Source organism: Chelon labrosus (assembly GCF_963514085.1).
Source record: "Chelon labrosus genome assembly, chromosome: 20".
Lineage (NCBI taxonomy): Eukaryota > Metazoa > Chordata > Actinopteri > Mugiliformes > Mugilidae > Chelon > Chelon labrosus.
This window is the reverse complement of record NC_140353.1, coordinates 2,192,004-2,213,540: the sequence shown is the minus strand read 5'-3', so window position 1 is coordinate 2,213,540 and position 21,537 is coordinate 2,192,004. Positions and strand designations below refer to the sequence as shown.

The 21,537-nt window shown below is 42.9% G+C and overlaps 1 protein-coding gene across 1 annotated transcript; it reads right to left on the bottom strand.

Moving 5' to 3' along the window:
• Positions 1 to 4,895: 4,895 nt before the first annotated feature.
• On the bottom strand, positions 4,896 to 13,513 carry cdc25b (cell division cycle 25B). The gene is made up of 15 exons (XM_084569277.1): positions 12,966 to 13,513; positions 12,695 to 12,777; positions 12,280 to 12,325; positions 11,021 to 11,062; positions 10,794 to 10,827; positions 10,419 to 10,550; positions 9,951 to 10,070; positions 9,718 to 9,849; positions 9,520 to 9,597; positions 9,071 to 9,259; positions 7,897 to 7,998; positions 7,735 to 7,797; positions 7,541 to 7,639; positions 7,107 to 7,352; positions 4,896 to 6,533 (listed from the first exon to the last, which is right to left on the bottom strand). The coding sequence occupies exons 1-15, from the start codon at positions 13,169 to 13,171 to the stop codon at positions 6,396 to 6,398; spliced, it is 1,710 nt and encodes a 569-aa protein (XP_084425403.1). The 5' UTR covers positions 13,172 to 13,513; the 3' UTR covers positions 4,896 to 6,395.
• Positions 13,514 to 21,537: the final 8,024 nt, after the last annotated feature.

Genomic DNA, 21,537 nt, shown 5'->3' with positions numbered 1-21,537 from the left:
TGTGTGAGAGAGAGAGAGAAGAAACGTCCAGTGTGCTTTGTTAACATTCACCCCACCGCCCTGTTAACCTCTTCACCCTGAGCACAGACCCGCTGAGACCGAAACACTCAAACCCGAGGCATGGTTTTCATCGTTTTTCATCGGATTTCATCTATTTTTCATCAACTTTTCTGACCTTCTGCTCTGGAGGAGAGACACAACACGAGGGATGTGTTGTTCACATTAGGAGTAAGGCTTTTAGAGATGTGAGCGTCAATTTCAAACATTTTCTGGCTCAGATATTCATTGAAACAAGTCCTGAATGAATTACCAGCAGTATGTGACTAAGCACATTTACTCATGTGTTTCACAAACTTTATTTCTGAACTAAATTCTTCTGACAACTTCAACTTCTGTACAAAATTTCCAGCATTAATGAGTAGAGGTTGCACGACTACATATTTTTTAAACTGTTATGTGATGAAAATCAAGTCGACATCAACTAGTCTCTAATAAAAACACAGTAGAAAGTAATGAAATCTATATTCTTGACCTGAATACATATGCTGAGAACAGACAGCTCATGTGCTACATACTGTGAGCTGCAGATATGTATAGCCTGTATAAAAACATGCAGCACCTCAGCACCATCAGTAGCATTTAATAGTACTCCACAGCGTGTTGTTAGATGGGATAGTGCAGCAGCTAAAGGTCTAATAACTTTATCAGATAGTTGATGTGCAGCCTCCTTCTCTCTGTTACCACAGGATGTTTGGTGAAGTTGTTAACTGACTGCTGTCCAGAGGATTTGGACCGTTCCTCTGCTAGCGTTAGCATTAGCCTTTTCAGATGCATTGCAGTAGTACTTTAGTTGTATTTCAGGACTGACATGAGATTGAGGACTCATCCTGCACTCGGGTACTGTCACCAATGAAAAGATTTCTTGAATTTCTCATGACTCCTGCTCAGATTATTGGAGTTGACTAATCTGAGCAGACCAGATTATTGCGGGAGGGCAGAGACCTTTGTAGATGTCTTTACAGGAATCATGTAAATATGCAGAAAGAAGGCAGTATATGTGCTGGAAAACAGGATGTCCTGTCTAATCTGACTCTCAACACGAAAGTGAAAATATCCATCTACTTGTTAAACATTGACCGCTTTAGATTAAGGCCTTGGTTTGATTCGAACTGTGACCTGTATGAAGCTTTTCGTGAGAATAGCTGTGAGTGGGAGTGAAGTGTTTCTGCAGCACCCCGGCGTTATGCAATGATTAGCCTGAACCAGTTGGCACGCATTACTCCTCAGTAGTAAAGGAGTAGATGGGAGGGATCAGCGCAGGTAATAATTAGCCACAGCCACCGTGACCAGTCAGTGTGAAAGTGAAGCCAGCTCAGTGTGAAACCTGGACTCTGGATCAGCTGTACGGATCAGGTTTTCAATATGGAGCCTATTCAAAGCAAAAGCATGGAGCATGAAAGCTGTGCAGCAGCGAGTGTCACAATCGCCGCAACTAAGCCACAACAAGTTTCAGTGCTTTTTGAACTATGAGTCATATTTCCCCCCAAACCAGCTGAATAAGACCAACAACAGGATGTGTGCGATGGGAAGGGCTATCAGCCAGCTATACGAACCAATGACAGCTACGCTTACAAGTTTGAAATAAAGGAAGCCAAAGACAACATAGGGCAACATAAATATCTTTTTGTCTGCCGTCAATTCTCAGCAGGGCGACGTGAAAACACCCTCAGCGTCTTGTGAAATCATCTGCAGAAAGCGGAAACATGAGCGGGACGATAAAGTTTCAAATCCTCATAAACATTCACCTTGCCCACAGCCACGGCCCCCACCCATCCTCTGCAACCACACTGTTATGCTTCTTGTTTCACCACCCTTGTCGTTGAACCCTTTGATTTTCAGGCTGGTTTGTCAGTTTACTGTCAATGTCCGCAGTCAACAGGTCTCTGCAAACAGTGTTGGTCTTTAAGGTGACACCCAGGCTGGAGTAACTGCGTGAAGGCAGCTTTGATCGCCTCAAAGCCGCCTGCACGACCCCGGGGTTGGGTGAGGAGTCAAAAGGTACTGACAGTGTCAGGAAGGGTGGGGTGGTTTTTAAGGCAAATCTGCAAACCTGCAAGCTGCTGGCATGGTTTACAAAGACCTGGCTCAACAACACATCAACACAGAGTTGAGTTGGAGTTTCTGCAGATGAAGTATCACCTGTGTTTCCAACCTTAGAAGCGTCTCAACAACACACACTGATGCAGACTGTGAGGTGCACATGAAAGCTCCAAATAAAAACGTCTTTAAATACAATTTCCTGAAAATGCATTAAGAATAAAGTTACACACATGATGCTCTCTTCTTCTATGGTATTCTTAGAATCTGTGCAGTGTATGTGAAATGACATTTCTGCGTAAAACAAGACGTGTTAAAGTCTGCAAACAAAGGTTTCTGCAAAGTAAATTAAATTAAAGCTGGTGAATTTGACCGAGGGTAAAAATCTTAAATCTTCAAACGCGAGTTTATTTAACGACTTCAGATTTAAAGCCTTCAAAATACACCAAGCGCACATTTGAGAACAAGTAACTCAGTCTTTTATGCAAATCTTTAAGTGGCTCGCTGTGGCTTTGTGGAATCATGGACTCCTAATTGGATGAGTCCAGTTGCAAAAAAAAAAAAAAGAAAGAAAGAGAGCTGGACAGCTGCCGAGGACTCATCTACATTTTTTCTTTTTTTTAAAAACGACTGGTGAAGTGGAGAGGGAAGCTTTGCATTGAAAGGATCCTGCGAGCGTTGCATTATGTATGCAGCACGTAAAGGTGTGAAGCAGCACCCTCAAGACTAAGGAGGCAGCCCGATTATAAAAAGCCTGAACGCATTGAACTGGAACTAAATTTTTAAAGATTTTCGTCCCCCTCTTCTTGTCTCCAGTCATTTTGCCGTTTGGCCGAAGCATGTTTGACCTCCAGGATCCTGCCAACACGACTTCTTTCCAAGGTTTAGAAACACATTAAGACGACCAACAAAGCTAAAAACAGTTGGCTGTAAACGTGACTTTAGACCTGTTGATTTGTGGAATGCAAACAAAGGACAGCCCTTTCTTCCCACAGGCACATGGCCTCTGAGCAACTGTCTGATTTCAAACTTTTGGTAAAGCGCCAAAAGGCAGGGCGTTGTGCTTTTATGACTTCCCCCTCCGTCACATCGTTCACATGTTTACACCACGTGCTGGCTCTGATTTTTATTTTTTTTTCTCTCTTCCCCCTCCCTCCCTCCCTCCTCCCTCTCCTCCTGTAACTGTTAACCTCGTGTCAGGACACGTCACAGCTGCCAGGCGCTGCCTCCACACATAGGAATGTGTGTGTCGAGGCACGTGCTGCAGCAGACAGGCCAGTCCCAGGCCAGGCCGGAGAGAGGGAGAATTTGAAAAACAGGAAAACCAGCGTTGGCGCCGCCGCGCAGAGCAGAGCAGGAAAGCAAACAAAGCGGCAGATGTGCTATTCTTAGAGAGCAAATGAAAGTTGCTTTGACTGAATCCTGCAACGCTGGAAGCAACTTAGATCTGGAGTTTGGATTATTTTTCACTAATCCCTCAATCACTTGTAATATTTTTTAGTTCATGTCAGAAACGGTGGTCTCTCTCGAGGTGTTTCTTTGAATGTCTGAAACTATTTTTCAGCCCTCAGACTGAAGATCCTGCATGTCTACTGTGAAACAGATCTATTGCCTCATTCATAATAAAAAAGACTCCCAGTCAACAATGTTAATGTGAGTGTGTGGAGATTCTCAGTTAACCAGATCTTAGCAGATCTAAAAACAAACTGAATGAGTAGGGGTTGCACGAGTTCAGATTTTTGAGTTGACACAGACTAGTCTCTGATGACATCTCTAATAAAAACCCAGTAGAAAGTAATGAAATCTATATTCTTGACCTGAATACATATGCTGAGAACAGACAGCTCATGTGCTACATACTGTGAGCTGCAGATATGTATAGCCTGTATAAAAACTGGCAGCACCTCAGCACCATTTAATATGTTGTTAGATGGGATAGCATAGCAGCTAAAGGTCTAATAACTTTACCAAATAGTTGATGTTGACGTTTGGTGAAGTTGTTAACTGACTGCTGTCCGGACCTAGCCTGGGTGTTCCCATACTGCTTTGCGCGCGATTTCATTCTCGCTGCAAAAGCAGTCTGGAAACCATCGCCCATATTTTCTCCTGAGATAGGGAACCAATCACAGAACGGGGGGGGGCAGCAAGACGATGACGTCTATGCGCGACACCGAAGCTTGTAGTGTGTTAATCCAACATGGCAGCGGACCTAACGTTACCGTTTGATGCAGCCTTAGACAGTGTTTTAAGTAGCCTAGCTTAGAACGCAAGTTTATTTTAAAAAAAGAGCAACGTTTGGCGTTGAAAGACTTCATTGCCAAGAAGGATGTGTTTGCTCTGCTACCAACAGGCTTTGGCTGTGAATCGCGCGCAAGGCAGCATGGGAATTACCAGGCGCATTTGATAGACATTCGTAGCGCCCAATAAACGGCTCTAGGCATTTGTAAAACCACGCCTCAAATACGAGAAAATAAACACGTAGTTTCCAGACCAGCATCTCATTGAGATGTGCAGTCGCGTCAGCCAGGCTAGTCCGGACCAGTTTGGACCGTTCCTAGCATTAGCATTAACATGAACAAAGTGATTCTGTGGAGATTCTCCGTTAACCAGGTCATAGCAGATCTAAAAACAAAGTTAAAACAAACGCAACTGGACTTTGAGGTTTCTTGAAGACGCCTGGCGCACCCACAGATGTTCCAAATAGAAACCAACCACCTCCCACCATTCATTTAAAACCAAAGGAAGCCACTTGAAGCTACATTTTCAAGAAAACTTCAAACAAGTCCAGTCGTTTTAACTTTCTTTTAAGATGCACAGCCATGTGGCGTCATCCTGCATAGGTGATGTGTAGCTCATAAAGCTTCTATGCACTTTAAAAGGATCATCTTCACAACGTGTACATGCGACACCAATTTAATTTCCGTTGTCTAGAACCCAGACGACTCGGATTTTATTCTGCAAATGTTGTAATCCAAGTTAAAACCTTTTACTTTGCCCATGAAATTGAGTTTATTTTCAAGTATCAAACCCAAAAATAAGCAAGAACCATCAAGTTTCAAGTAAGATTTACATCAAATAGCATTGTCATGAGAATATTGAACAATTTAATCCTTATTTTTTACAGGTTTTAGTTTTAAAACTTAAGTTTATTTATGAAAATTAGCCTCAGACATAAAAGACACAAAGTCCTTTCAAGTTGAACGTCAAATTTGTCTTGTTTACTGTTATTTAATCAGTTTCATCTGTAATTTAACATTATTCAATAACCTGTATAGAAGCATCTTGCGGTATAACATTCCCGTGATACCGACTCCTACTCAAGAATAAACTCTGGGAAAAAAGAACGAGCTGCTGAACGTCACATTTTTTTTTTCTTCGTAAAACTCATATTGGATCTTTATTTCAGCAGCTCCCCCACGAGCCTGGACAGCACCCTACTCATTACAGACAGACACCATTAGCTCCACAGAGGCATTTTCTCTCTCTCTCTGGAAAATTAAGGAGTCGAAGCAAAAACCAAGATGTTGTTTCTTTGATCAAAACAAATCTTTTCACACTCGCCGACCTGCAGCATCCGAAAAAATCTCACTGCAAAGTTAACAGGTAGTTCAGTTTGCTTTGGTATCTAGTATCTAGTATTGCAGCTGATCAGGAAGGAGACCGGGGGAGAGAAAGGTTCTGCATTATTCTTATAGTTTTAACATTTAAAATATCCAATCAGAGGAAGCATAGTTTAAATCATTGTCTCAACACAAACTATTAGAAAAAAAATATACATAAAAAAGCACCGCACCATTTCAAGGTATTTAAATTAAGTGCTGGAATAAAATGGGAACATGACAAATTCAAAATAAAAATGGAAAACATCCAGTGAGGAGACTGAGAGACGCACGTCAGACTCGGCAGTGTGGTTTGTTTGTGTTATTGCGATGTGGCACCGGTCTGTGCTGCAGATGGAAGCATGTTAAAAAATAAAAAGTCAGGCAGTAGGTCCAAGTGGTTTTTAAAAACACACAAATTGCTTCAGATCACATCAATAAAATCTATTCGCCGCACCTCGGTGGCTTCATCCAGCCCCCTCTTTTAAATTTGCATAAATAACTTTGCTATAGTGAACTTCTGGGACGTCAAAAATAAAAAATAAATCCCCTTCTTCCGCTGGCTGCATCCCAAAAAGTTTGTCTTTGATAGTGGGGTGAGGCCTTGGGCTCCGTGAGGAGGTCGTACTGAGTCGGTTCATGGGGAGGCAGTGTGTGTGTGTGTGGGTGGGTGTGTGTGTTGGAGGCAGCTGGAGGCGCTCAGAACTTCAGTCGGCCGTACATCTCTCTCTTGCTGCGCTCCCCTGCCCAGGTGCGACTTTTGAGGCGAAACTTCCTCAGGTCCTCCTTGAAGTCCTCGTGGTGCATGGGCCGGTACGACTGAGGTTCACATTGAGCCTGGAGGAAGAGAACGAGGCGAGTTTAGAGACAGAATCACATCAACTCAAACTCATCTTTCTAGCTTCTCTCAGTTGAAATGAGGCATAGTTTATGTATACACCGATCAGGCATAACAATATGACCACCTTCCCAATATTTTGTAGGCCTCCCTACACAATGGACGTGGGCCTTTGAGGATCATCCCACAGATACTTGATCAGTTTAGGATCTAGTGAATTTGGAGGCCAGGTCAACACCTTGTGCTGTTCTTCATGTTTTTTTTTTTTGTTGTTCCTAAAGTGTTTTTGTGTGTGTGTCTGTGTCAGGCTGCATCCTGCTGGGGATGGCTGCTGCCATCAAGGAGTGTCATTGCTATGGGGTGGGGGTGCCTGGTCTGGTCTAGGTGGGTGCTACATGTCTAAGTAACATCCACACCAATGAATGCCAGGTCCAGAAGTTTCTCAGCAGAACATTGAACTGTCACAAGATGGTTTAAATGTTATTCACTGCTCCTGTCAGTGGTTTTAATGTTATGGCTGATCGGTGTACACTGCTGCCAAGCAGTCTGCTGAATCTGAAGTATAAACCAACCTGAAAATGGGGGAAGAAGTCTTTGTATCCTCCCTTGAGGATGTAGAGCTCGGGGTAGTGGAGTTTGGGATACTCGTTGACGGCGCGGTCTCGCTCCCTGACGAATCGGCACATTCGGGGGCCGCGCTCCGACGAGAACTCGCAGTGGAAGATGATGACGACTCGCTTGTCGGGGCAGGACGGGATGATGGGGGCCTTGAGGAGGTAATCTTCCACCTGTTCCTCCTGGTGCAGGTTCAGGGCTCCCTGAGGAGAACAAAAGAACCCAAATGATTAGTTCGTAGAGCGGAGGAACTGACCCGAGGGTGTTTTGTACTGAAAGAATGCCAGACGACAGTCGTACACCAAGTGGACAGGTAAGGTGGGAGTCACTGAGAGTCCAGGAAGCAGCTTCTCTGAGACTAGTTTTTCTAAATACCGAGACGTTTACTCACCTTGATGTGTCCTCCTTCAAACTCGTATGGGTAGCGGCAGTCAATGACGATGACCTGCTCGACTAGATGATCAAACTTGCCGGTCAGAGCTGCCACCATCTGAAGAACACGAGAACACAGCGTTACGTTTTATCTGGAAGACGACGTGGCAGTAATTAAGGATAGTTAAAAAGCGGTGATTAGGGTCTACTCACCATGTCTGAGGTAATGTATTTGAGGTCTTGATGTTTCCCATCTACTGTGGGAAGAATGAAAGGCTAAAATAGAAAATAAGAAAAAAGGAAATTGGATTAGAAACGCAATTTAAATTTAAATGAGGAGAAAAAGAAAATAAACATATGAAACGTGTTCCTTACCTTTGTGAAATCTCCTATTAGCTCTGAAGCGTCCTCACTGTCCAGAAGCTTCTCAATCACCGTCTCACAGAAGGACTTGGATCTCTGCAGTTGTGAACAGCCCTGGAAGGAGCAGAGGGAGAGACAACGGCCATAAAGTCCCAGGAGATGATTCAGAAGTTACTCCTTTAAGGCTTATTTAAGGTACTGCGGGACGCCTTAACCTACGCTGTAACGAGTCATTTATACTTGTGCGCTTGTCAGTCTGGCTCGCTCTGTAATAACACCTCCCAAACGCTAGTTGGCGTTGTGTCTTTTTTGCGAGTTGGGTTCATTTTTGTTTCCTCTTCCTGCTTCACTTTCGTCGAAGACCCGTCATATGAATGTTTGCATCTCTGAACCTCCTCAGTTAACCTTTCCTTCATGTGTTGCATGGAGAAGTCTAAACCACCGATTACTCCCACTTTTAGGTGACAGATGCATCCAGCAACAAACCGACAATCAGCTCTAGAGTTGAGAACATCAGCTCAAAGTTGGTTAAAACATTTTTACCACTTCTGACTCAAACATCTCAGGGCCTCTTCAGACCTTCCATTAAGAGCCGATCTGGGCAATCTCATCTCAAGTCGCCAGCTTTAGGTACGCGTGTCCAGACCTGGCTTTAACATACGTCTCCAGATCTAATCTCAGTTTCTCTGCATGCAAATAAACCCCGACATCATCTGGGCAGCAGTAGAATATTTTAACAGTGGCCGTCTCTGATGGATTTTATTATTTATTGATCTCTGCCCTGACGTTAGTCAAACCTACAAAAAAACTCAGATGATAACTCCAACCCTGGAAATTTCCATACGCACCGTAATCTCTGGTAATCTATTTTGAAGTACTGTATCCCATCAATATTTAACCACAGTCATATACTCATTAACTCCTTTCACTTGTTAATTTTTGCCTAGATTCATTTCTTAATCTGTTACTTATCAGCTTCAGAGACAGAATGTGTTAAAAAGCTCTTATGACTAACTGACAGATCACGTGTGATCCCAACCACCTCCAAACTGTGGTCAGAGATCAGATCTCTCAAATGCATCCTGGGAGGTGACACCCCCCCCCCCCCACAGTGTTATCAATGGTCCCATTAATTAAAAACTAATTACATCAGGTCCCACCGTGACAAACAGAAGAGAGGACTCACCGTTCGTGGCGATTCTGCGTATTGTTCCAGGGTGGTGACCTGCGTTCCTGCCACGCTGCGGCGTCTCTTCACCCTGATCGGGGTGTTTTCATCCCTGGGGCAGTCGGGACGCTTCACGGAATGGCGGGACATCGGGCTGGGCATTGACGGCGAGCGAAACAGGCTTCGCGGGCGGCACCGGATCACGGGCTAAAAAGATATGGGAGAAGTGGCAGAATGTTAAAGTTGATTGTATTTATGATTTGGTCTGAAAGCCTAGTTTCATTCACATATTCAGTCTGAAAGTTTTTAAAGTGTTTGCAGCATGACATGTTACGAAATCAGGCCCAAACATTCGCACAGACTTTGTTAATGTGCATGATCAGTGGAAATGCACGAAGATGGAATCATTTCTGTGACTGCAGGCAAAGTATTAAAGTTGTTATTTATATTACAGAGGGCAAACTTACAGAGTCTTCTCCTATGCTGTCAGACACCAGAGGGGCGGTGAGCAGGCTGGCCATCCCCGTCGGCATCCCGGAGTCGTCCTGTAAGCGAACAGAGTCGTCAGTGAAACATTTAGAGAGAGCTTGGTGTTGTTGCGTCGTGACAGTTCAGTCAACAGGGAATAGAATAAGATTAGAGGTAGTTTCAAGATGGCGCCTCACCTCCATGTTGTCGTCGAGAACGTCCAGAAAGCCGTCGTCGTCGTCTAGAGAGGAGGTCGGGGAGGAACGCCTCAGACACATGGGGCTGGAGTCGTGAAAGTCGAGCTGCTGGATCGGTGGCGGCGAAGAAAACTGGACAAGAGAGAGAAGACGAGGAGGGTCGGCATCTTTCTAGAACGGGGTCATAAAACGACGCGATCAAACGTGGAGCGACTCGTGACGCGCTCGCATACCATCAGGGCCGGTGCCGAGCTGGGACGATTGGCAAAGCCGCACTTTGACTGTCCGCTGCTGAAGGAGCGCGCGTGACACCGGGGCACGGGTTTGGTTGGTTTCTTGAACTCGAAGCTCTCCTGAAAAAATGGGAAGAGATTTAGAAATTAGGAACTATTTACATTTTTGTTGTGTTGTAATCTATAAACACACACAACAGCTCTGCAGGTGTCCATCATGTGTACCCACCATAAGGTTATGCAAGTAATAATTTTTCCTTTTCTTGGGGTCGACTACTTTTAGGACATCCAGTATTTAAAGATCAACCAAACTTTTCAACCCAAAAGATGCAATGCCTTCACCATGGTAACAGATGAGGAGCTCTGTGAGCATTGCTTCAGTTCTATCATAGTTTCTATGTCCATATCTAACCAGGCAACAGTGAATTTAATTATATAGGTTCACTTTCTTGTCGTCAGTCCACTCACCTCTGGCATGTTCTCCTTGTCGTCGTGCTGAGAGGAAGGGGATATTTGGGAGGGCTGCTGGCCAAATATTCCATACCGGCTTGAATCCGTTTCCTGACCCTTCAGAGATGGACTGAAACCCAGGAGCTGGAGCTGAGGGAGGGGGAAAGAGGGGGCTCGTTAGCAACGGCACACAATCTAACCCATTAAATGTGAAAATCTTGCAATTCTCATTTCCCATTCTCATTTCCCCTGTGTGTTGTACATTTGATTTGGTGATGCGAACACTCCAGCCAGAACGCATTCTTACAACATCTGTCAGCCCTGAACATCAGCCACAAATTAGAGTAAGACATGCAGGGCTGTGAACGAAAGAATCATGACAAAGCCGCTTACTGGTAGTGAGTTGATTCTTCGAATTGGCATCTTCCTATGAATCAATACAGAGGAGAGGAAGGCAATGGAGTCAGTACAAATCAAATCAAGGAGTCGGTGGGCGCATTCAGTTGGAAGATCACACCCATGAGAGCAACAGGGTTTAAATTAGAGGCCATAACAACCAGACACCAGTTAATGATTTTATGATGCTGACAAAAACAAAACAAAAAAATAAAATAACTTACTCGTTAATAACTTTGCTTGATTGTTGAATGGCTCTCTCAAATCTGTTAAGAGAAAATAAAAGGAAGTGGTTAAAAACAATACCTGTCAAGATGCTTGAAGCTGCTCTACATAAAAGAAACATAACGAGCCTTTAGGATAAAGAAAAGAGGTTTCAGCTGCTTGTCAAAACTCTGCATGCTCATAAAGTACAAAGACAAAGAATCCCGAGCTCTATTGAGAAACCCAGAGGAGCGGTTGGACTTGAGGAAGTTGGGTGAATGCATAGAGCCAAGAGGTGGTCTCTGCATTGGAGTAGTGCCCACCTGTATGCTAAACGAGTGGAGCTGAGAGCTCAGTGTGGAGGGAGGGCAGGGGGAGGGCTGCAGAGATCAGCTAACCCACCATATGCCTGTTGGAGCTAACGCTGCCAAGCCCTTTTCTGCAAGAGGTCTTTGTTGAGGGGGGGGAGCGTGTCCCATTGAATGCAGACCAGAGGAGGGGAGGGCAGTTGTTCTCCGGGGGTGCCCTCATTTCAACAGATCCGACGCAGGAAAAACTCCAGCCCCCCTTTTGCTATTGAAATAACACTGCATAGGGAGAGTGTGCCAAAACCCAGAGGGGGTGGGCTATCATTAAACCCAAGCGCAGGGCACGTCCAAACCCCCCAACCTGGAAACCTCCTAGCAACCAAACAGCTGTAAAACAAAAAAAATAAAAAAAAAAGGAGGGGGGGATGAATGAGGTCTTCAGCACCAAATGCTGCTGTAAAGGCACTCACATCAGACAGCGGCAGATGTCTGCAGAGACTCACCCAACTTGGAGTCAAGAAAGGGGCCACCCAAGATTAGGCAGCTGAGGATATGCTGACAAACTGGTCAAGATAAAGCCGAGCACAACTGCTGCAGCGAGTTTCATTCAGGTTTCAAGCAAATGTGCTGAGAGAAATGCATACAAACAATTCTGTGTAGAAACTGTCCTTCACCATTCACTAACTTTTAAGAGCCGTAGGGTGACCACCACTTAAAAACCCAAAGAAAGTTAAGCTCAGATGCCTTATCTGCTAATCTGCTTAGTTAAAAAAAATGAGTGAAGCCAGCATCTTAAAGCCAAGGGTAGAAACAGTAATCCTGGATATGAGAAATTTTGCTTGGCTCAGCTGAGCCTCAATCACAGGGTGAGGGGAGGGGGTCAGGGGCAGATGGGTAAACGGAGGGACGGAGGGGCACCGCTCGCTAGCTGATTGATTAGAAAAGACGGGAGGAGGACAGGGGCAACTTACTCCATGTCGACGCCATCCATGGGGCTCGGGAGATCCATGCCGAGGCCTGGAGGAAGAGATATGCGTCACAAATCTATACAAGCATTGGTTGGCAACACACGCAGAATTGCATGAGTGTATCTGGACCACACTGATCGAGTTATCAGCCTATTGTTTGGCTCCAAACAAAAGACTAGAGGATCACTTCATTTTCTTTTTCTTAAGTAAAAGGTCACATGATTTCCATTGTAATTTCCTGTCATTAAAATTAACGCAGCAGCTCTAAATGAGCTAAAGCAACACTTGACATTACTATCTCATGACCACATCTAAAACATAAAAATCCATGACCATGAAATCAGGCACAGTGCATGTTACATCAGGGCCTCAGGCTTCCATCTCCTAACAGAATCAATTAGCGCAGACAATAGCTCACCAGCATCAGATGAGACGTCAGAGGCAAAGGAGGGAACCTTCTCAAGGGGTGCATGCTTTCTCCTTTTCGGGGTGTCACATTGGCTGCAAGAAATAAATTAAATGAATGAAATAAATCAATGCATGTGTACACTAATCCATGTTCTGAATGTCACAAAAACTGTGGTTTAATTAAATGAGTTTTGTCCATGGACTTCTAAAAACAGGAGCAGCACACTAGCTTGCATCAGTAGAAGAATTAAATAACACACACAAACGTTTAATATTAATACCTTCCGAGCCCAGCTAAATTGTTCATGTCCTTAGCCAGATTGGTGACAGGAGAGAGCACACCAGCGGGTCCGGGGGAGAACAGGTTCTTGCAGTGCGTGTTCTTTGTGCTCAGCTCGGGCAGAGAGAGCGAGGAAAGCCCGGGGATCCCGTCCGGCCTCCGTTTCAACATGTTAACGGGACTAGTGCTGCCGAATAAGGACTCCATGTTTTCTTGTGCTGTCCAATTCAGATGTTTCCCGCAGTCGAGATCGATTTGTCGGATCAATATTGTTTGAATTTGGGGGTTTGGAGAGAGTGCCAATTAGCGAGACGGTCCGAACTTTTGAGCTAACCCGGAAGCTAACCAGTTAGCTAGCAACTATTTAAGACAACATGTTCAAAGATACAATCCGAAACACCGTCGGGAAGTGACTCGGTGGTTCCGTGTGGAGGGAAAAAAAAAAGCTTCGATTCGGTCTTGCTGAGCTTCTAAAGCCGCATAGTTGTTGTTCGTGTCAGAGAGCTGTAGCACGAAGTACCCCCTCTCTGACAGCCCCCGGCTTCTGAGGCAAGAGACTGAAGCTGCTCGTATTTATGTTCAAAATAGAAGCTCAGGAGCGGCAATATTTCAGCCAATCAGCGCCGCTGTTACATCCAGCTGACCAATCAGAGCGCGGCATGACGCTCCGCTGTTGTCCTCTCACCGGATGGGGAGAAGAAGAAGGATGTGACACAATCCTTTAAAATGTTCCTCTTCTCGCGTTTCTATTGTCCTCAACTCGGACTTTTATGACATTTTATGCAAATTGTCAGCCGCACTCTTAGGATATTTTATTTGTTTTTCATTCGCGGAGTAAGATTGATTTGGAAATGGTGTATTTGATAGGAAAATCCACTAATTTTGAGCAAAAAATTACAACATGCAGTCAAAATGTCTGCTAGCAAGCCAGTACTCAGATCTACAAATAAAGACAGTTTAACTAATTGACACAAATTCATATCAAAGATTACTGCATGATCTCAGTGCTTGATTACAATGAATGAACCATTCAACCCATGATCTCAATCCAACAAGTAATAGACTGCTATGGTGTAAAATACATTATAATTATAAGGCATAAAAAAGTACAGGCTATGCTAAAGCAAGTGTGTGATCCTTTGCTTGTTAAAAGTAATTGTAATGTTCGATTAGATGTAAAGGTCCTGCATTAAATGTGTTTGAATGGTGAAACAAAATGCAAGTTGCTGGTATTTCATTAGATGACTGGAAACAACTGGAAAGTAACTACAGCTGTTAAACAAGTCTTAAAAGAGACATCTGGGCGCCTAAGACATGGCCGCAAAACATACATCTTGTAGATGAAACCCAGTTTCGTTCCCTGAAACGCTGTAAACCACATTGAGACCTGGTCGAGTGTGTGTTCAGTGGCAGCCAAGCAGACTGGTACGCCTCCCACGCAAAGTGACTCAGACAAAAGAAACCAGTTCATTGCTGATGTCATAAGGTGAATATGTACGAGGGACCATGCTTCATTTTTTGCTGCACACACTCAAGCATGTTCAGTAAATGAGGGGAAAAGAAGATCAGCTCCTGAATGTGTTCAGATGTGGGAGTTTCCAGGTTTCAAAGTGATTTTAGTCATTCTTACCTTCATTAAACATCACTTCCTGTTTCCTATGTGAGTAAGATCATAACTATGAGTTTCTGAAAATAGCTTTTTTCAGTAGCATCCAAACTTCATTCATATCTATTGTTAAATCTAGCAGAATATAATGATAGTTTAATCTGAACCCCTTTCATTTGAAGTATGGATATATGACCACCACACTGGTCCTGGTGCTTCATAGCCCAAAACAGACAAGACATGAAACAGAAATTTAGAAATGTTTCAAATGGATGATCTCTCAGTGAGGCTCTTGTCTCTACTTGAACCAAAACACACACACACACCTGTCTGTAACTAGTTCAACCAGACCACTAATGCTGTCCAACTGACAAAACCAGACACATGTTAGCAGTGGAAACATCTCAGTGCGCTGCCCAGACCTTGTTTGAGGCTAGTGTTTGTGTTCCTGCGACTTTTCCTCAAGTCTCTGTTTGACTCATCATAAAATTCTCCCGCCAGAAGTCCAGGAGTTGCCGCGCACGTCTCCCGACTGTATTTACAGCGCTCAGGGTTCAGTTATGTAGTTCAGGCTCTGATAGCTTATCAAGCAGGCAGCACCCATTTTAACACAACAACAGTGCTTTAGTATTCCAACGAGAAGGTCTTTCAGCATCATTTCGAGCCAACCTGTGAATGTGAGCGGAGGAGGTGTGCTGACATTTTGGCTGGTGGAATAACCACCGTCCACTGGAACGCTCTTTGTTCAGCCAAAGTATCTGTGTGATTGGCATCACAGATGTAAATGAAGTTTAATGAACTTCCCCGGAGAGGTATAGGAGCACAGGGCCGCGACTCCATGCTCACACCCCACATCTGAAAAGAGGAAGGGGACAAAGGGGAGAGAGGAATTGGGGGGGAGAGAAGGAAGGAGACTCACCTCAAATAAAACCGACTCAAAACTCTCGACACCTTCGGTTCCCACCAAACCTGAGCTCGCACAGACAAACACAAACAAACAGATGGTAGAGGAAGACGACTCTGCAGAACATTATTTGATTAAAAACAAGACAATTACACACTTCCAAGATTATTTACTCTCTTTTAGATCAGTGAAACACTCCATGTAAAGTATGAACTGTGAAAGTTAGCATTAGCTTCTATTAGCTCCTTGTCTTACTGAACTAATAGAAGCTGTTGCAGCAAAACTTTTAAGATAAGATAAGATAAGATAAGATAAGATAGGACTTTATTCATCCCCGTAGGTAAATGAGGGTGTTACAGCAGCAGGAAACAATAGTGCAAGATGCAAAAAAAGATTTTAACCATTGATTTTAAGATCAATGGTTTCTTTTCTTCTTTTTCTCTCTACGCCAGACTTTCACCTCATGCGTTTACATTTTTAAACCATGCATACTTCAGTTTACAGAGAACCAATTCTACACAAAGTATATGCAAAACACGTTGCTGTGTATGCTTTAAAATATTATAAATGTATGTATATACGAGCTACACCCTTTGAGTCTACATTTCAAGTTTACAGTCTATATTTTATTTGATTATTCTCATTAATGTCACATTGTTTAGCTTGTGTGCTATGTGTAATTCTTAATGTTTTTACTGTATTACCTTTTTAATACTGGCTGCAGGTACAAAAATACATTTCACAGACCATTGTACTATGTATAACTGTGCACGTGACAAACAAAACCTCTCTTATCTTATCTTATCTCATCTTTGCACGTTGCATAATGCACCAGGTGAAAATAAACAAACTGACACCTGGCTCTCCATCACAGCACCAGTCGGCATAAATTCACCAAAGTACCAAAGTAACATTACTGTTGCACTGCAGGTGCACACCGCTCAACAAGCTTTCCACACGCTGCTTATATAAATGACTCACGTCGTGCAATAAACAGAAATAGTCTCACAACAATCATTTTTATAGCAGCCTTCACAAGGTCATGCTGGTTCTGTTAGTTTAGTGCAAAACCTCCATGTCGGTCACACTCGAGCAGATCCTGCATGAGTTTGTTAAATTAAACACTGTGATATGTATATTTAGTTATAACTATATCCCCCTCTCTTCATGCCCCACCTTTACAGCTGTGACTATCAGTGCAACTACAAGACAGGGAGGCTGTCTTCACACATGCCTGTGCACACATTAGTGTTTTCTATTGTCTTCTCAGTTCAGATTCTTCAATTCTAGTCTTTTTGTCTGCATTTAGACCCTAATGTGGCTCCAGTTCTGATATTATCTCAAAATAAAGACCTCCGTTGTCAAACGCAGCCCCACATGGAAGAAGTGCAAAAATATAACTCATCTAAAAGTAAAAAATAAAAACAGAACCAAAGCTAAACGATAAAGTTTGCAGCAAAATGAAATTATTAAGAGTAATCATTATGCAGCCAAATGACAAACTTACGTTATACTATTATAACACTGGATGGGAGAGGAAGTTAACTTTTAATCTCCAGATATGACTGATATTTTATAAACGGCACGGTTTTGATGGAAAATCTAATGTTTTACAAGTGGTTCAGTATAAAGTGCAGTATTTCCCATCTGAAGTAAAGGATAAACTAATTGAATTAAAAAGCATAAAGAAGAAATACTCAAGTACCTTAAAACTGTACTAACACAGAGTTTACTGTTTATGAATCTGGTGACTTTCCATCACAAGGTCAGGGAGGATGTTTAGACAGGGGGGCAGCCCAAATGGAGGTAAGCGGTCGATGAGCAGCTGATTGGACACTTAGCAGAGCGTTTGCATTTGTCTCATCTCGAAATTCGCAGCAGCATTAACATTGACACGACGAGTTCAAACAGGTCATTAGCAAAGTGGCAGCTCCACCGCGGAGCAGCCAGGCCGTCACGTGCACCGAGGAAACAGCTTCCCCGCCACAAGCTCCTCATGACACCAGGCTCGGGCTCATTAACACCACAGAGCGTTCCCAAGAAAAATGTTTCTGCAGCGGCGCGTCATGATGGCCTTTCTCTGCGTCACACCTGACCTGACTCTGAAATGTGCTGCTTTGTGTGGAGAGTCATTTTCTGCTGTTGTGTAAATAAATATGAGCCGTGCTGTTCACTAAATAAAAGAACAAACAATTAAAGATTTGCCCACAAACTCAGCGTTCATTGAAGATCTGTGAAGATCATGACTTAGTAAGTTATGCTTTGTGATAAAGGGGAGGATAAAAATAAACCGTTATTTAAATAATATAAAGTCGTTTCACTTTTCAATTGATGCAACACCATTTAATTTAAATACAATAATTAAACCTTTGGGAAAATTTGCTGTATTTCTAAGAGGTGGTGAGTTCAGAAACTGGAGCCGCCGTGTCACTGATTAGCTGAGCCACAATCAGAGGGACACCACCAGCCTGGCTCCGTCCAAACCCACACGACGCTGATATTTATTGCAAACTCCAGCAGCATGTCCGACCTAAAAACCACAACGACGTGTACATTTCTGAGCCAGGCTGCTCCCGGTCTTTATGCTAAGCTGCGCTAACAATCCACTGCATCGGCATGAGAATGCTGTCGACGTTTGCTTCCAATTTGCATTGAGAGCTCATACACGTTTAGTTTCCAGAGTGACCGTTCAAACCTACAATTAAAAGCCATAAATACCGAGAATATAGGGAATCCTTATCACCAGATATCTGGTCACCCACCACCCACAGACTTTTCAGATAAGAGCTTTGCCAAGATAAGCACTGGCAATCTGAGCTGACGCAGATACTATGCCAAAACACCGAGCTTCTCCTCGGGATAGTAAACTAAACTCCCTTCTGAAGGATTTTTCTTGTTCTTTGTTTGAAATTTAGGAGTTTTATGTGTTTTGGGTGGAAAGAAATCTGCATAAATGAAGCATGCATGCACACAAAAGTGATAAATAGCAGATTAGCCATATGGAGATGTTCTTACAGTTAAAGTTGTGCAGAACTGAGCTTTTAAAAGTCATTTTGGGACACAACTTTAAACCACCCTCTTCTCCTCCACATTCACAGTCTTTCATTCTCCAGCAGAGCGAGGGCCACGTATGCATGGAGACGGTGGGTCAGCCTCAGCTTCCCCCGTCCACCTCCCTGTCTGTCCATACCATTGTTCCCTCTCATTGTCTCCACTGGTGTCAATGCAGACTCTTTCTTGGTGCAGGTCAAGCCTCCGACGCTCGACAACTCTTCCCCCACACACACACACACATACACACAGACACACACCTCCAGGCTCAGGTCGAGGAGGAAGGAGTCAAACATTCGCTGGTGGAGGAGGCCGACAGATGGAGGGAGAGAGCTCCAGCCTCCAGCCAGGAGGGAATTCTGGAGGGAAAGACAGACAAAGGGGTGAGGAGGGGTGAGGAGGGGATGAAGGCTGCGGTGGGTTCATGAAAGGGAGGAGGAAGAGGTTTATAGAGTGAAGTGACACATCCTGATGAGGCTTTGTTATCACATGGTGCCGTCAATAAAAGAGAGAAAATGTCAAATCAGAACCAGAAACACAAATAGTTTCTAACTATCTTGGTTAAACTAAGATGGCAGCGCGTATGGATGCAGCCGCCCCTCTCTCCCCTTAGACTAATTTCTATTTATTCACTATATTTATATATATCCAGAATGCTTACTTTGTAACTGTTTCACTGCCAAATTCCTTCACATTTAGTCTATTTAGGTTTTTTATTCTTATGTGTGTGAGAGAGACAAACATTTTTTTGATTTTTGTGTATGTCGTGAACGTATCGAGAAATTGACAATAAAGAAATCTTGAATTTTGAATCTAATTATTATTAGTAATAATAAAATATGAAGGAAATTCACAACTTTTTCTGATACTTCTTCTTTTTTTGTCTTTTAAAATAGTTAAATTAGAGCTATTTGGAGCTAACATCAGGAAATCTGCAGAATTATTCAAATTAAAAATAAAAAAAAAAGAATAAGCATAGATAGGAACGGTTCTAGAGAGACGTCGGAGTTTCAAAAGGTTTCGTAAGAAAGCATAAAAGGTAAGTTTCCACTGTGACTGGGGCAGTTTGAGGCCAGGTGAAGATTTGAGGGATTTGAATAAGTATCTGTATAGATAAGTGGTATTAAGTAAGGCCTGAGGATTGCAGAATAAAAATATATGTATTCTTATTTCATTTTATGACTGCATGCATTACTATTTTTGCCACATTATGTATGTATCGTGTGTAAATAACAAAATAGAAAAGAAAATGAAAAATCTAACAGAAATACTGTTGCATATAAGTGCACAAATATAACATACAGAAATTAATACATTTCTTTTAACTGAGGCAAATCTGTAATTTTGGAGTTTCTAGAAAAGAAAAGGTAGCATGACTTGACTTTAATTTGCTAAATTAAAGAGATTTCTGGTCAAACACATGTGCTACTACCCCTCTACAGACTCGTGCTCATGTCAGTGCGTGAACAGTTATCTTCAAGTGAGCATGTGCAGAGGAATCTCTCTCTAACTTTGCTTGTTAAGTGTCCGTCTGTAGAGTCGGGCTCTGAACTGAGAAGAAGAAAAAAAAAAACAGTGATTCTCAATGTGAGAATTTGTGTGTGAATACTGTCGGCAGTTTAAATCCTTTAATGAGCTGATCTTAATCTATGCAGCTCGCTGAGGGGGAAGAGAAAACACCGTGGATACAGTTTACAAAACTATTCAGTCTGGCTGCAGGGGAACGGGGTATGCAGCTCTGCAACAGTTTAATTTAACACAAGCTTTAGCTAAAGAACTGTTTTACATTGGAATAATAACACACAAAGTAACATTACACTGTAAGCCTTATGCTTTATATTTTGTTGCATCGTTATACTTTAAAAAGTGCAGGAAAGTAGCACACAATTAATGTAGTTTGTGCACATCTTAGAAAAACACACATTTTTGCATCGCACTTGCACATTTGGAATTTCTATGTGTGTCCAATAACAATGAGATTTTTATCATAAAAATGCATATAATTCAAAATTAAAGCAATTAAAACAATATAAAAAGGAAACAGCATGCATAAAACTGAAGAACAAATTAAAAACTAAAATATCATATCTCCACGCTGGTCCTGAATCTGATTTTATTTTCATTTTTCCTGGATCTCAATGAACTCCTAGAAAAAGAGTGACGTCCCGTCCTGAGATGAAACCTCTGCTCTTGTGGCAGAGAGACGACCTCTTTGTTGGACTGATTGTGTGACTGATAGGCACGGGTGTATGTGTGTGTGTGTGTGTGTGTGTGTGTGTGTGTGTGTGTGTGTGTGTGTGTGTGTGTGTGCATCTTGAATATTGCATAGAAAGCAGTTGGCAGCGGTTGGGCTGCCCATCTGTCAGGGACCGTGCGGTGGGGGGGGCCTCGTTTCTGCCGGATCAGACAGAGGCTTATTAATCATGGATGAGGTCAGGGATAAAAAGTTAATAAGTCCATCGAGTATCAAAGGTAACGTCATTAAATGTTCATAAATCCAATCATTAGCAGCTCTCCTCCAGGTGTCCCAAATGATTGATCCCTTATTAATATTGAACTCGTGGGGTTTAATGTCATTCTACTGGGCAGGGGTCAAACTTCCTGTTGAGACGACGCTCACCCCTCCAGGTATGAACATTAGTTTATTGACATGAATGTTTTGCTGAACATCGTTTAGAGACATAGATAGATAGATAGATAGATAGATAGATAGATAGATAGATAGATCTGATTGTCAACAAGCAAGTTTCAGGAGTAGTTCCTATTTAAGAATAAGAAGAATAAGAAAAACCTTTATTAAAAAAACCTCAGACTTCACACCAGTCCCCTAGAACTGAAGAAGCTACTCGGATGAAACGTCTTCTCAAAAAACTCTACAAGTCCAGTTGCCTTTTTTGAACCCTTTATGGATAGATGTGACAGAAGATGCAGCTTTATAGTATTTTTTAGATTATGGTGCCACCTGCTGGAGCGCTGCGGGACTACAAATTAAGTAACTGCAACAAATGATGG

Bases quoted from the DNA above. Each gene is read 5' to 3' on its own strand.
- cdc25b (XM_084569277.1), bottom strand. From the start codon at position 13,171: ATGGAGTCCTTATTCGGCAGCACTAGTCCCGTTAACATGTTGAAACGG. The intron at 7,999-9,070 runs GTGAGTCCTCTC...TGCTCCTTCCAG, and splicing joins ACGCAGAATCGCCACGAACG to GGCTGTTCACAACTGCAGAG. The intron at 7,640-7,734 runs GTGAGTAGACCC...CGTGTTCTTCAG, and splicing joins AATACATTACCTCAGACATG to ATGGTGGCAGCTCTGACCGG.